The following is a 17009-nucleotide window of genomic DNA, read 5'->3' as shown; positions in this document are numbered from 1 at the left end:
CAGCTCATGAGGTGGCCAAAGTACTGGAGTTTCATCTTTAGCATCAGTCCTTCCAAAGAACACCCAGGACTGATCTCCTTTAGAATGGACTGGTTGGATCTCCTTGCAGTCCAAGGGACTCTCAAGAGTCTTCTCCAACACCACAGATAAATAGGTAAAATAATTCAGGGAAGAAATACTGATTCTCTCTTTAAAAAAAATTACTTATTTATTGTATTTATAGCTACACTGGGTCTTTGTTGGTGCACATGGTCCTTTGCTGTTGTGCTGAGGGGAGGCTACTTCTAGTTGCAGGGTGCCAGTTTCTCATTGCAATGGTTTCTCTTGTTGTGGATGATGGGCTCTAGGCACATGGGCTTCCGTAATTGCAGTACATGAGTTCAGTTGTTGTGACTCATAGACTCTAGAACCCTGGCTCAATGGTTGTGGCACATGGGTTTATTGTCCTTCAGCATATCATATCTTCCTGGACTATGGTTGGAACCTATGACCCCTGCGTTGGCAGGAAGATTTTTTATTATTGAGCAACCAGGGAAGCCCTGATTTCCTCTTATTTACTAGATTATATGTTGGGTTCTAAGAATACAAAACAAGTAAGACACAATGTTATTCACATGGAAGAAGCTATCCCAAAATGTTAGCCTAAGGAATAAGAGGGGAAGGGATCCTCTAGATAAATCCTAGCTTTTGCTGGATGGTAGGCAGATTTAAATGTTCCATCCCCATGCAAAAAATTATTTCTTTCTCCCTCCTACTACTTCTGGTACCAATGTCTTTGTGGAATGATTAAAGAAATTTAGAGAAAAGAAGTACAAAGACCAGTAGAGTAGGGAAACAGAATATTAAAGAGAAGAAACTGCATATGGAATAATTATCCAAAATCTCCAGATAGCTAAAAACATCTAGTTTAAAATATATATATTTCTAGTTTAAAAACATGTCTATTTTTCTACATATTGACATGATAATATAGTGACATTGAGAATGAAAACTTTGATATTACTAGTTTTAAACACCCTATCTTTGAAAATTTGGTAAACCCACTTTTCTGGGCTCACTGTATAGTCTTTGCAGAATGTTCAACATTCAAATAAGTAAAAGTAATGAATGAGAGTCCTGTTTATATGCTCTCATGTACAACTAGAGCTTTAGTCCTAGGCACGTTATCATCAGTGATATATTGTCTTTCATATTTTGATTTTAATTTTAGGTGTGAAAATGTTTTTTCTCTCTTTTGACAACATTAAGATTACTGTGAATTTTGAGGAATAATAATAAACCCAATGGAGGGAAAATATTTTCTATGAACAGATGGCTTTTGATATATCAAGGTTTTGCCATTTATTTTAGTGCTTAAAATAAACATTATTTATAAGACCACTTACATTTTGATGTTACTTAATGAGGAATATGCATCATTGATTTGACTAGCTTAAGAGGTCATTTAGAACTTGCCCGTTAACAAGCTGTAATCTGCTGAGCATGCAGTGACTTTGTTTAAAATTATCTATTCAGAGCTGATCAATGACAATAATTGTTTTATACCTATCACTTCTGAAAGTTGCTAATTACTTTGAAGGACGTGAACACTAGCCCTTTTTTGGGAAACTGTAACCCACTCACCTTGAAATTAAGAAGAACATTATCTAAAATCATCTTGCCTCTTGAAAATATTTTGTTTTTTAAAAAAGTAAAAGTCTATTCACTAGTACTGGGATATCAACAGGAAATTTAGGCAAAATTTAAGATGATATTTGTTCCTATAGCAAGTATAGTGGAACGCCAGCCTATATTATATCTTATATCAACTGTTGTTCAGTCAGTAAGTTGTGTCTGACTCTTGTTGACCCCATGGACTGCAGCATGCCAGGCTTCACTGTTCTTTACCATCTCCTAGAGTTTGCTGAAACTCATGTCCATTAAATAAATATTGGTTAAACTGGAATTCCTCTAATGTAAAAAAAAATTACTATGCATTTTAAATGAAAGAACATGCACACACTCTTTCTCTTTATACAGTACATTCATCACATGTTTTAGTGGAAAGAGCCTGGTCTCTGGAATAAGACAGAGCAGTTTGTATCCCAATTCTGCCATTTACTGTTTTGCTGGTTATGCTGTGACCTAGATCAAGTTACTTAACCTCAGTTTCTTTATTTTTAACATGGAGATCGTGCCCTATTCACAAGGATACCATGAAAATTAAGGCGGTTAGCATAATATCTGGAAAGGAATTGTAGCGTGACTTTGGGTGGATGTCTAGGGACTGAGGGCATTACGAGACTCTCTGAGAGTGCATTTGTGGACTCTGTGGATGTGTTTGGTGCTGTTTCTGGTGCCTGCTCCCTGTGGAGTGGGAAGGAGTCCATCCCATGGGCTTCTTTTAGTTCTCTGGCTATTGGCACAGATTTTTCAGCCAGCTGCAGACTCTGCCCTTTCAGCTTCTCTCCAAGTGAAGCCCTTTCAGCTTCTCCCCACTACTCTGCCATGACCTAAACATAAACCACCATCTTTCCTCCTCAGGACTTCAGCATGCATCTTTTATGTTTTCTGACATATCTAATCTTATTTAGAATTTAATGATGTTTCTATGTAGTAGGTAGTCCACCCCTTAACACTGTTTGATATCCTAATATTTTTCCATGCTTCCTGAGTCATTTCTATTGCTGATGATGGATAGTCTATCAGCGCTTTTGTTTGTAAGTATTCCTGTGTTTAATATAATTATTACTGTATATGCAATAAAAGTAAGCTGAGATTCATGTGAAGCCATCCAACTAGCTATTAATGTATAACCTCAGGCATTTATTTAAGCTCTCTAAGCATCAATTTCCTCTTCTATCAAAGAAAGCTAATGATAATCTCCACCTCAGAATGATACTGTAATGATTAAGTTAAATAAGCCAGGAAAATAGTCATTATTTGCATGTGTGATTTATATATGTATATGTATTCCAATAGATTATTCTTTTTCATTAGGAAAATGCTTTTTATATCAATCCCTCCCATTTCTTTGCCAGCCATAATATGATGTTTGTCAAATTAGAGGAAGATAGTTTCTAAATTGGGCTTCCCTGGTGGCTCAGATGGTAAAATAGAACTCTAGAAAAATTAATTTTTCTTAATTTAGAGAATAAAGCTCTAAAATAAGATCATTTGAAAAATATTTAGAAAGGCACTGTTATGCTAGCATTGTTACGCTAGCTTGTTACTCTACTTAGTTTTACTTTCCAGAACTAATTTCTCTATTTAATTGTTCTTACAATATGAACAATAAGTGGCTTAGCATCTCTTCAATTATTTTAGTCATTCTTATACTAGGCGGTTGACTAAACATTTCTTCAAAGTCTTCACATTTAATATTTCAGATTGTAAAATACCTTTTAACTGACCATATTTTAAAACAGAGAAAATTAGGGGATCACAATTCAAGTAAGACATTTATTTGGGAGAATGGCATTGAATCAAGTTATAAAGATTTTAAACTCAACATATTTAGCTTAAAACCCTTAGGCTTTTCAGATAAAACTCAGTAGACCAAAGTTCAGTCTCTTATTAGTCACTTTTTCCTATGGACAAAAAAAAAAAAAGATGTTTAAAGAAGATGTGTGTTCCTAGCCCAGCTAACTGTGCAAAACATTGGAAGGACTTCATATCCAAAGAAAATTGTTCATCATGTGTGTTATTTAGTCACTAAGTTGTGTCCAACTCTGTGACCTCATGGAGTACAGCATGCCAGGCTTCCCTGTCCTTCATTATCTTCCAGAGTTTGCTCAAACTCATGTCCACGGAGTTGGTGATGCCATCCAACCATCTCATCCTCTGTCACCCCCTTCTCCTCCTGCCCTCAATCTTTCCCAGCAACAGAGTCTTTTCCAATTAGTTGGTTCTTTGTATCAGGTGGCCAAAGTATTGGAGTGTGTGAATAATTTATGAATATGCAAACTACTTGAAATTTTTAAAGAATGAAGTTAGTCTTTATGCAAGGCTAAGTTAACATTTTTTTCTAATTTTTTCTATTTCTTCTTCTTCTACTCCTTTAAAGAAGTTGAGGTATTTTGTACTATAGACTTTCGGTTTTCCACAAAATTAGGATCTACATATTAAAAGTTTTGTTTTGAGTTTTTCTAATAGCGATTATATTAGCAAAGATAAAGCTTAAAGTGATTGATTTTTCTTATGATTATTGGGGCTTTGAAGGCATTTAGTAGCCCATTTAATAAGTATGTTCTTTTAGACACCAACATTTCTCTTATCTAAAAAACTAGATACTTTAAACAAATATTTGTTCATTGAAAATTACAGTTCCCCTTGTTCACAGTTCTGTGTTGCAATGGTTTAGAGAACAGGCCCCCTGAAGTTCTAATTTGATTCTTAAATCCATCACTAATAGCTGTATAATTATGGGAAAACTGTACAATTATAATAGCTGTATAATTATGGGGAAAACTGAATATTTTCCTTTTAGCATTTTCTCATCTATAAATAAGGCGAAGAGAGTATTTATGTCATTGTTGTTGTTCAGTCGCTCAGTCATGTCTGACTCTTTGCGACCCCATGGACTGCAGCACACCAGACCTCCCTGTCCGTTGCCAACTCCCAGAGTTTACACAAACTCATGTCCATTGATTTCGTGATGCAATCCAACCATCTCAACTTCTGTCGTCCCCTTCTCCTCCTGCCGTCAATCATCCCCAGCATCCGGGTCTTTTCCAATGAGTCAGTTCTTTGCATCAGGTTGCCAAAAGATTGGAGTTTCAGCTTCAGCATCAGTCCTTCCAATGAATATTCAGGACTGATTTCCTTTAGGATGGTCTGGTTGGATCTCCATGCAGTCCAAGGGACTCTGAAGAGTCTTCTCCAACACCACAGCTCAAAAGCATCAATTCTTCTGCGCTCAGCTTTCTTTATAGTCCAACGCTCACATCCATACATGACTACTGGAAAAACCATAACTTTGACTAGATGGATCTTTGTTGGAAAAGTAATGTCTCTGCTTTTTAATATGCTGTCTAGGTTGGTCATAGCTTTTCTTCCAAGGAGCAAGTGTTTTTTAATGTCATGGCTGCATTCACCATCTGCAGTGATTTAGTTAAAGAAGAATTAAAATGTGATGATGAAGGTACAAGAAAACATTTTCTTTAAAGATTTTGATACAACTGTATTTAAAAAGTCCATTAAAAACATTGATTTCAATGAGACAAAATACAATCTTCCAGCCAGTTGGTTATTAAAAAAATAAAAAATCCATCTGGTCAGGAAGTGGAAGTGGTAGGAATCAGTAAAGCAAACTTTTGATCTTTCAATAGTTAATTTCACACAGTATTTTTAAAACCATTATAAATGTTATAAAATAAATTATAGTAACCTAGAGTATGTTTTTGTCTTTATAATATTTATTATAAATCTATGAGTAAACCTATATTTGCAACTATATATACTGTTATTGGAAAAGAAAATGGCAACCCATTCCATTATTCTTGCCTGGAAATCCCATGAATAGAGGAGCCTGATGAGCTACAGTCCATGGGGTCGAAAAAGAAACACAGCTAGCAGCTACACAACAAACTGTTACATTTGTGTGTGTGCTTCTCAGTCATGGCCGACTCTTTGTGACTCCATGGATTGCAGCTCGCCAGGCTCCTCCATCTATGGGAATTCTCCAGGCAAGAATACTGGAGGGGGTTGTCCTGCACTTCTCCAGGGTATCTTCTCAACCCAGGGAATGAACCCAGGTCTCCCCACAGTGCAGGTGGATTCTTTACAGTCTGAGTCACCAGGGAAGCCCAAGAATACTGGAGTGGGTTGTCAGGCATTCATCCACAGTATCTTCTCAACCCAGGGATTGAACCCAGGTCTCCCGCACTGCAGGCAGATTCTTTACAGTCTGAGCCACCAGAGAAGCCCAAGGATACTGGAGTGGGAAGCCTATCTCTTCTCCAGGGGATCTTCCCAACGCAGGATCTGAATAGGGGTCTCCCAGATTGCAGGCGGATTCTTTACAATAGTAGAAAAGCCCAAGAATTTATTTGATAAGATTTAATCATCATCCATCATTAACCTGATTTTGAAAAACTGTTCATTTTTTTTTCTAAAAATGTTCACTGGCATATTTTATCTTTTTATTTACGTCAATAGATTCAGAGGCGATGGCGGGGGTATAAGATCCGGAAATACTGCTTTAATTATTATTATCTGAAGGAGTACCTGAAAGCTGTTTCTGAGACCAATGATGCAATTAGGTGAGTAGTATGATCACCAGCCCACTAATGACAGTTTTAGAAAGGTTACTCTGTGGGTGTGGATCATTATCAGACTTAGGAATAGTTTCTTTAAAGCTAAGTGATATTTTAGGCACAAATTTATTGATAAGATAGAGATTTTTTTTTCTTTTTATCTTATCCATTTATGGCTTCTGTATGTTTAAATATCTTGTACTTTTGACTGTAAATTAGATGTCTGTGGGTATAGCAGGCCTGTCTTGTACTATGCAAATAGCTTAGTTTCAGTAAAATTACCTCATTTTGAAATGGATTTATCCATAAATAATTACATAGATGAAGCCTTATGTACGGCAATCCTCAAAACGTGTTCAGTGTCAAGAACTTGCCTCTCAAAGAAGAAAATATTACACAACACATTAAAATGGACTGCTTTACTGTCAGTTTTCATTTCTTTAAGCACATAGAAAACACCTGAATTTAGGCCTTAGGACGATGTCTTCTATAGATTTTAAGTTATTGTAACACTGTTCAATCATCTTTACCAAAGTTCTGTGTAGTAAGTTTTCACATTTCTTCAAAAATAGCCAGTCTTTTCTTCTTATATTGCCCCATTCTAGCAACTTAGAAGTGACATATGTTTATAGTAGATTTAGGTAAAAAGGAAATAGTGAGGAATCACGGTTGACATTTATGTAATAGTTTTACTTTCAGTTTTCACATACATTATCTCATTTTACTGTTAATATTTTTTAAACTAGAGAAAACAGTCAATATTAAGTTGTTAAGACGCAGGTGTTGTCTGATACCTTACAATCATATATATCATAAGAAAAATCTGGCAACTATCTTCCCAAATTTTAACTTTCTTCCATATGTGTGGGTATAAAAGGGTCTGGTCTTTGGAGATTAAGTATGGGGAATTTGTAAAACTGATTTCTTTGGAAGCAGCAATAAAGATTTGGGGAGGTTGGAATGGGGTTTAGTTAATGAGAGAAGTTGGAAGACTCAGAAACAGGTGGGCCACAGGGAGTGATATTTAATTTCTTCCTGTGTGTGTTAGTCGCTCAGTCATGTCCAACTCTTTGCGACCCCATCGAGTGTAGCCTGCCAGGCTCCTCTGTCTATGGAATTCTCCAGGCAAGAATACTGGAGTGGGTAGCCATTCCTTTCTCCAGGGATCTTTCCGATGCAGGAATTGGATCTAGGAATTCCGATGCTGGAATTGGATTGATTGCGTTGCAGGTGGATTCTTGACTGCCTGAGGCACCAGAGAAGGCCCTTAATTTCTAAGAAATCCAGATTCTAGAGATGAGCTGGCTATCTGTAAATGGCATACTTGAGCTTGTCAGGAGGAAAGAGCTAATGGAAAATGCAAGAGGGAGAATTTGAGCAGGACTGGGCCTGAATGAGGCAAGGGGAGGTTCTTAAGGCACCAGGATTAAGGAGGCATTTACTGTCAAGGTCATGAGGTACCAACCTTGCACTTTCTCAACCCTGTAAGTGTATCCTTAAATGTTATATTTTTGAAGCAAGTCTTGTTTGCTTCACACAAGTCCTAACCCTGAATGGGAGGAGATCCTCAAAGAGACAAATATGTGAAAGGTGGTTTTAGAAAGGCCTGTTTCTTCTGTTCAGTAGGTATTTCCATGCATCCTTGTTTTGTTCCTCATTTTACAGAGAATGTCTCTAGCCACTAGAGAGTCTGGTGCATCCATGCTGGCAATTTAGTTTCGCCTCATATTCTGTATCATAATACTGACTTATTCTTTTATTTCTACCTTGGTTATTGTTGTTCAGTCACCAAGTCGTGTCCGACTCTTCGTGACCCCATGGACTGTGGCGCCCCAGACCTCTCCGTCCCTCACCATCTCTCTGTCCCTCACCGTCTCTACCTTAGAGGCCGCATGTTTTTAAGGTGTATATTTTCCCTCAGTGATTAGTTTCCTAATCATTTACCCCATCTTTGTTCTTGTATTTATTGATAGAATATTTATAGTTTCTTTGTTGTTACTGTCATCATCGTTATTTTTATCTGGAAATGGGTATTGTAAAAAGATAGTGTAGGGGAAGGGCCAAGGCCGTGCTCTAGGAAGGGTGAGAGGTCCCTGTGGCTCACAGTACAGCCCTACATGATATGTGTCTCTGTGTATGTAAACTGGCTTAGCGTTTTTGTTCATTTTAAGTTGACAGTGATTGGCAGTTATAGGACTGCTGATTGCTTTTAGACTCTCCTTTCTTAGAGATCTGTGGCATAGATGGCATTCCTGTGCATCTCCTCACTTAGTCCTACCTCCTCGGCTTGTCTCTGGAATAGTTCATGGAATTAGCCATAGCCAAACTTTGTTCAAAGGCAATGGCACCCCACTCCAGTACTCTTGCCTGGAAAATCCCATGGACAGAGGAGCCTGGTAGGCTGCAGTCCATGGGATCGCTGAGTCGGGCACGACTGAGCGACTTCACTTTCACTTTTCACTTTCATGCATTGGAGAAGGAAATGGCAACCCACTCCAGTGTTCTTGCCTGGAGAACCCCAGGGATGGCGGAGCCTGGTGGGCTGCCGTCTATGGGGTCGCACAGAGTCGAACACGACTGACGTGACTTAGTAGTAGTAAACTTTGCTCCACAGTCTTGTTCTCTTGAGTAAGGTGGGCAGTGCTATTTTTATCATCAGGATATGCCACCTAGTCTTAAGAATTTTGCATCTGGCACATCTGTCTGATGTCTGCATCTTTAAGTATTGTATCTCTATGATATTTCCAATCCTAGATGAATTTTCACTATTCTTGGTGGCACTTCATCATATATATTATTACAAGTATTTATTGATTGTATTGATGATAAAATTATATTTTCTATTTCTTATTGCCTTTTCTTATTTTATAGAAGTTTAAGAGAGAAGTGAGTAGAGAAAATTTTATTCTATCTCAAAGTTGAAAATATATAGTTAACTTTTTATTGTAAATCACAATATATTTTCCCTTCTGTTACATCAATAATTTTATAAATGCAGCAAAAATGTGGCACTGTGTAAAGTAGAGGAACACCCAGGGCAGAAGTGTTTGGTGTAGGTCACTACACCAGTGGAGTGGAAGCTAGGGATTCAGGTTGCTTCTCAGAGGCCCTGAACCTAAGCCCTGAAGTTTGTGTAGAAATTATGATATTAATACATAACATTTGACTGAGGTTAGTTCATGGAGCATGATGGAAGAATTGGGTAGGGATAAATATAGAAGGGACCATACCACACTAGGGCATTTTAGGCCACATTTAAGATTGGAGTGGACTTCCTTTTTAAGAAGAGCAGTGGCATGATTATAACTGTGTTTTGGCATGTACATTCAATTACATTGTTCATAATACATTTAAATAGTCTGGTAAGTTTTAAAATCACCAATCAGGATATTAATTTTGCTGAGATAAAGTTTTCTTCTTTTTCACAGAAGAATATGCAACATTTTTGGGGGGGGAGGTTGTAACTTTATTCTGTTTTTCATTGAAAATCATTGGAATCAGAACTTTACCCTTTTCCTTCACAACAAATTCCACCTGAAGCAACATAAAAGAGTACGCATTCATGACCTCATCATTTTGTCCATCAGGAATCTGAGAGGGACTTTGCTCTAGTCCTCAGCTCTCATGAGGTTACCCTCTTATTCCCATCCAGAGATGGGGTCTCATATGGAGGTTCAACTGGGGGACGATCCACTTCCAAGTTCACTCACACGGGCCTCAATTCCTCTGCCTGCTGGCCACTGGCATCCCTCTGTTTCTTGCTCTGTGGACCTCTCTCTCCATAGGACAGCTTATAACTTGGAAATTGGCTTCCCTCAGAGCGAGTAAACGAGAGAACAGGAGAAATAGCCAAGATGAGAGCCACGCTCTTTTGATAACCTAATGTCAGAAGGGACATCTCATCACTTTCGCTGTGTTCCTGTTCATTTAAACCAAGAGACTAGGTTCATTCCACTCAAGGGGGAGGGCTGCACAAGGGATGAATTCCAGAATGGGGACTGTAGGACCCCACTTTAGAGGGTACTTTCCACGTACAGTGACTTGCATATGATATTTGTTCAGTCAGCATGTTGATTTTCAGCATTTGCCTAGGACAAAAGTTACTTTACATTTAATTAGGGCAGTATATATATTTTTAAATTTATTTATTTTAATTAGAGGCTAATTACTTTACAATATTGTATTGGTTTTGCCATACATCAACATGAATCCGCCACGGGTGTACACATGTTCCCAATCCTGAACCTCCCTCACCATACCATCCCTCTGGGTCATCCCACTGCACCAGCCCCAAGCTTCCTGTATCCTGCATTGAACCTGGACTGGCGATTCATTTCTTATATGATATTATACATGTTTCAATGCCATTCTCCCAAATCATCCCCCGCCTCCCTCTCCCACAGAGTCCAAAAGACTGTTCTATACATCTGTGTCTCTTTTGCTGTCTTGCATACAGGGTTATCATTACCATCTTCCTAAATTCCATATATATGCATTAGTATACTGTATTGGTGATATTTTTATGTGATGCATTTTCAAGATTATATTTTAGACTTTGCTATTTCATCAAAGCAATTATGATATAGCCCAATTACTTATACCAGCAAGCATTAAAATGTGTAGTTTCTGGATTTCAAATGCATTCCTCCGTTTTGGGGCAAGGTAAAATCATTTACAGAAAATAAACTAGTAAAATATAGTCTATATCAAAATATGTTTTGCATTTGAATTGTGTTACACAATTCAAGACCAGACAACACTGGACTTAACTTCATCTGCACTTTCAGTAGTAGAAATAGTTGAACTATTTTATAGTTAACAGTAAAAAAATAAATATATTTGTACATATACAAGAACATACTTTTATAACCAAGGTGGACCTATCACAAAGATAAATGGAATTGATTAATTTAAGGCTGAATTTGCATTTGGTAGACATGTTTCTTTATAATATCTAGCTGTATATGCAAAAATTGCCCCAGGTTATGAATGAGAAAATTACATAATGAAATTAAAAATTAGCAACAGAGTTACAGATTGGTAGCATTAATAAAACATTATTAACTTCAACTGCAGAAACTGACTTTTTTTGAAATTCAAGCTAAAAATAATATATTTTCCCAACTTTAATGCTTCAGTGTACTTGTTGGTTGCTAATAGTGCCTAGCAATAGGTCTGCTTTAAATATAAATTTGTGATACATCAAAAGAAATTAGTTTTTAAGCATGTTGATTTTCTTAACTTTTTTCTGGGCTCATTTCCTTGTTTCTGTTTTCTTTTATTCTTTCTTCATGTGGTTCTTATTGGCTGGATGTTGAACCTACACGAGTTATGTGTTGAGTGTCTTAAACTTCTCTGTCCCCTCCTTCACCCTGGCCTCTACCTCTCCCATTCTATTTTTGTGAGAGACTTCCTTCCTACCCTTCCAGTGAAATATTGATGAATATTTTAGCAATAGTTTTTTTAACTTTCATGAAATATTTCTACTATTATGATCATTTCTTTTTTGTAGCATTGTGTTTTAAATAATAAAATATCTCATATTTCTCAGTTCTTATTTTATTAATAAAATATCTCATATTTATCTGAAATACTGGGGCACATTGGGTCTTGGCAGGAGGTGAAATTCACCTCAGGATTTATTCCTAACATAGTATTAAAAATATAGCTCATTCACTTCATTGTACAGCAGAAACTAACACAATATTGTAAAGCAACTATACCCCAATAAACCGAAAAGCAAGATTAAAGTTCTCAAACTGCTAAAAAAAAAAAAAAGAAGAAGAAGAAAAGGAGGGAACTTGCAGAGATGTGAACAGGGTGAAGGCTCAGAAAAGTCTTAGACTCCAGAGTGCAACCGCAGTGAGACTTTGCTACTGCCAGGGTGGAAGGATTAAAGGAAGAAGTAGCTTTAATGGTTATAGTGAAAGCCAAGGAGAAATTTAAAGCTCCTACCCCTGGCCATGACCTTTTTATTACCTGTAGAGAAATTCAGTTATTGCCAAGAATTCAGCTATTGCCTCTCCTCACCAAAAGAGAGAGAGAAACGAGGAAGAAATACCACTAACTTCTTCCTCCTGAACACTAGTGTTTTGTTAGACTAAACCCATCTGGAAGGACTTGCTTGGTTGTGCAGTGGTTAAGACTCTGTGCTTCCAGTTCAGAGGGTGAGGGTTCAGTCCTTGGTTGGGGAAGTTCCACATGCCGCATGGTACAGCCAAAGAAAACCCCAGAAACAAACAAACGACCAACTTAACCCATCTGGAAACCTGCCAAAGTGATACAGTTTGCAGGACTTGGTCCCAGGGCAGGGCACAGAAGTATGTAGAATGGATTGGAGGTGTGGCAGTGAAAAATAATCAGCACAGAGAATAATTCAAGTTCAGAGGTTCACTTTTATTCGGTCTCTGTGTTATTGATTTTCTCCAGGGTGTTTTTCTTTTAATTGGTTATTTTCATCTTCTCTTCTATGTTGGAGCCTTTCTTTATGCAATTGGTGATCTTCCCCTATTAGTTTACACACGCTCATGAGAAAGTGGCGTGCCAGTTTATGGACATACATGTGCAGATCTTGTTGATTGGCAGGCTTCAGTTGCTTTTAAAGTGATTGGACAAGGAAGCTGTCCCATTTCACTGTGGTGTGGGGTTTGGGGGTGATGTCCAAATGCCAGTGTGTAGAGGTCTTTCTTTTAGGCTAGTTACTTTCCCCAAAGAAGAAATTTCTGATACTCTATCAAGGGAGACAAAGCTATAGCTGCATTTGAGTAAACTATAGAAGAATGGCCTTGTACTTCACACCTGCTAATGACCACTCTGAATCCTTTGCCTTTTCTCTCATTTCTTCAGAGAGCACACTTTTGATCTCTTACCTAGGACAGCAGTCTCCAGACTTTCTGGCACCAGGGACCAGTTTCTTGGAAGACAATTTTTCCAGGGATGGAGGCGCGAGGGATGAGGGGAGGGTAGTTCAGGTGGTAATGCAAGCAGTGGGGAGCAAGTGATGGGAAGCAACAGATGAAGCTTCACCATTACCAGTCCATGGCCTGGGAGTTGGGGACCCCTGACCTAAGTGATTGAAACCAGGATGCCACCATTCTCTGCACATACGTGTTAAAAAAAAGCACACACAAAAGTATGTGACCATTGTGGCTGTGTACCCCAAGTTTCAGTTGCTAAATTGTAGCAGAACTGAGATGGGATTCTGGATCTTATGGCCTTATAAATGGTGTTCTTTTCAGTATATTATTTGAATATTCACAAAATGAATAAAATTATAGAAAAATCTTAGAAAAGTTTCTCAGTTGGACTGTGTTTGATGCATAGTATTTAATACTGCATGCCGCTATGTATATTGAATGTTGACCCCAAAATCTGCATCCAACAAAAAACAACCAGGAATTTAAGGGATTTAGAAATCATCAAGAGTTGGAGTTCTGAGACTGGAAAACATTATGTCTAAAGGAAGGCATAATGTCAGCCTACAAATTTTAAAGAACTGTCATTTATCAAAAGGGAAAAATTTAAGAAAAATGGGTAGAAAGCCTGTGTACAACAATGAAGACCCAGTGCGCCATAAATAAATAAATAAAAATTATATAAAAATAAAAATGAGTAGATTTGCATTCAACATGAAAAAGATATTTCCAATAATTGGATACTACTCAATAATAGACTGACTTACTGACTTGTGAGATAGAAAATATTCCAACAGAAGGATTCATCTTAAGTATCAGGTACACATTTGTGTAGGAAAAAATCTCTGCATTTGATGACAAGCTGGAAGATTCCCAATCTCCTTTTAAATCCAAGATCATTTGCTTCATGTGATAATAAATATGTTTAGAAGGAAACAAATCTATATATTTCCCACAAAACTCAAAGCACTTTTAATTCCATAAAAATGCTAGGGAAATTTAAGTAAGACTAATCTATAGCATAAGGAGTTCATAGGAAAGTATATTGTATTAAAATATCATTTACCATGACTAGGACAGATATAATAATAGGTATAAATAAAGATTTTGTATACACACGTTATATTATAGTTACGTATTTTAAATCCTTAATTTATCTAAAAGTTAGTAGTGCTCTAACCTGTCATGAAATTTTAAAAAATATTTGTAATACTAAAAGATACTTTTGAAATAACTTGTATATCCCTGAAGCATAAAGTTTGCTTTATATTCCCAGAGCTAGAAAAGGTTGTCTCAGAGTGGCAACACCCCCACAAATCACTAGTACTGGAGAAGAATGACTAATGTATTTATCATTAATATGACCATTATTCCAATTTTAATATTATATTTAAGATTCTTATATTCATTGATCAGTCAGTCAGTTCAGTCGCTCAGTCATGTCTGATATTTATTGATACACTTACCAAAATGCCAGATTGGAGAAGTCTAAGGCTGTTAAATGCCTTATCAGCTTTTTCTGATCTGGGTGGGGCTGATGAAACAAGACATTGATAAGAACACCCTCCAGTGCTTCCAAGGTCCCTAGGCTGCTCTTCCATATTGGCGTTAACTAGCCTATTTTCTCGGTCCCCTTGGTTATTCTGGAATCCATACAGCCATATGCTTAACTGAGTTTATTACACTCTGACTTTCTGTCCTTGATCCTTTGCTATTCTTTTTGTGTGAGCAATTTCCTGTTGAACTCTAAGAAATTCTCTTAAATCTTAAAATTGACAGTTCCTCTCTCTCTGTATATTTCCTGTTAAACTGTCAGGGTTTGTTCCCACTGATGACAGTCAGAATCCAGAATTAACAGCTTGCTGTTTCATAATATTTATATCAATATTTGTGTTAAATATTATCCTTGTAATCTGCTGATTTGCATTTGTTTTCAAGGATAAAGCCAAAAAACAAAACCTTGAGTGATTTTTATAAATATGCATCTAGTGTTTAGGAAACTGAATTCAGAAGATTTGAACATAGTTTCTCATCCTTATAATGGTTATCTGTAAACCCCAGTATGGCCACCTTGATTGTCTTTAAGTGATCTGACTCTGGCAGGAAATCATACACAGTCTACAAATGCATTATGCTAATAACAAAACTGAAGAACATTGAGATTGCTTAACATTCTGCATCGGAGAAGGCAATGGCACTCCACTCCAGTGCTCTTGCCTGGAGAATCCCATGGATGGAGGAGCCTGGTAGGCTGCAGTCCATGGGGTCGCGAAGAGTTGGACAGGACTGAGCAACTTCAATTTCACTTTTCACTTTCATGCATTGGAGAAGGAAATGGCAACCCACTCCAGTGTTCTTGCCTGGAGAATCCCAGGGATTGGGGAGCCTGGTGGGCTGGCGCCTATGGGGTCACACAGAGTCAGACACGACTGAAGTGACTTAGCAGCAGCAGCAGCAGCAACATTCTGCATCAGGGAAGCACAGTACTAGATTTCTACTACTTTGGAGTTGAAGGCTTTTTAAAACTAGTCTGGCAGCACATTTCCAATTGCGCTTTAATTAACAAAGAAATGCAAACACAAAGAAAATCAGCCTGTCCTTTCAGACCAATAACAAGTGCAGGGCCCCAGAATCAAAGACAGAACTCCTAAAGTGAAAATATCAATTAAGGTAGTGTTGGTATTTGCCCCCCTTTTGCTGTCACATATGGATTCTCCAGAACTTTCATCAATTTTATTAGAAAGTCAGAATTAATATTAAGTGGAGAAAATACTAATGAACACACTAAGAATCTGGAGTCTGTCTACTCTATCAATATTCCATACATGCTTGATAATAATAACTTCCTCTTTAAAGACATTTACAGTATAGACAAAAGTCATTATAACCGAGTAGCTGCTTACATGTTGCAAACATAAATGAAAAAAATACTTTATAAGATTCATCAAAAATTTCTGGCCATTGGTATATCATATTTATGTGTATTTAGTAAATAACAATAAGATTGACTGGTAACGTTCAGTTTTCATTCTAATCCCAAAGAAAGGCAATGCCAAAGAATGCTCAAAGTACCGCACAATTGCACTCATCTCACACGCTGGAGAAGGCAATGGCAATCCACTCCAGTACTCTTGCCTGGAAAATCCCATGAACAGAGGAGCCTGGTGGACTGCGGTCCATGGGGTCTCGAAGAGTCAGACACGACTGAGTGCCTTCAATTTCACTTTTCACTTTTCACTTTCATGCATTGGAGAAGGAAATGGCAACCCACTCCAGTGCTCTTGCCGGGAGAATCCCAGGGACAGTGGAGCCTGGTGGGCTGCCGTCTCTGGGGTCGCAGAGTCGGACACGACTGAAGTGACTTAGCTGCACTAAGCAGCACATGCTAGTAAAGTTATACTCAAAATTCTCCAAGCCAGGCTTCAGTAATATGTGAACCGTGAACTTCCAGATGTTCAAGCTGGTTTTAGAAAAGGCAGAGGAATCAGAGATCAAATTGCCAAAATCTGCCGGATCATCGAAAAAGCAAGAGAGTTCCAGAGAAACATCTATTTCTGCTTTATTGACTATGCCAAAGCCTTTGACTGTGTGGATCACAATAAACTGTGGAAAATTCTAAATGAAATGGGAATACCAGACCACCTGACCTGCCTCTTGAGAAACCTGTATGCAGGTCGGGAAGCAACAGTTAGAACTGGACATGGAACAACAGACTGGTTCCAAATAGGAAAAGGAGTATGTCAAGGCTGTATATTATCACCCTGCTTATTTAACTTATATGCAGAGTACATCATGAGAAGTGCTGGGCTGGAGGAAGCACAAGCTGGAATCAAGATTGCTGGGAGAAATACCAATAACC

General features: G+C 37.7%; 1 protein-coding gene across 2 annotated transcripts in view; it reads left to right on the top strand.

The window, feature by feature from the left end:
- The window catches only part of SPATA17 (spermatogenesis associated 17), a 228536-nt gene that overhangs the window by 59675 nt on the left and 151852 nt on the right, over positions 1-17009 (top strand). For both annotated transcript variants that reach the window (XM_010853276.1, XM_010853277.1), the window contains one exon: positions 6139-6242. In XM_010853276.1, the coding sequence (XP_010851578.1) occupies positions 6139-6242 (104 nt within the window). The remainder of the gene's footprint in view (positions 1-6138; positions 6243-17009) is intronic.

The sequence above is a fragment of the Bison bison genome, unplaced genomic scaffold (assembly GCF_000754665.1).
Source record: "Bison bison bison isolate TAMUID 2011002044 unplaced genomic scaffold, Bison_UMD1.0 scf7180017864325, whole genome shotgun sequence".
Taxonomy (NCBI): Eukaryota; Metazoa; Chordata; class Mammalia; order Artiodactyla; family Bovidae; genus Bison; species Bison bison.
The sequence above is the reverse complement of the archived record's forward strand: the minus strand, read 5'-3'. Positions and strand labels throughout refer to the sequence as shown.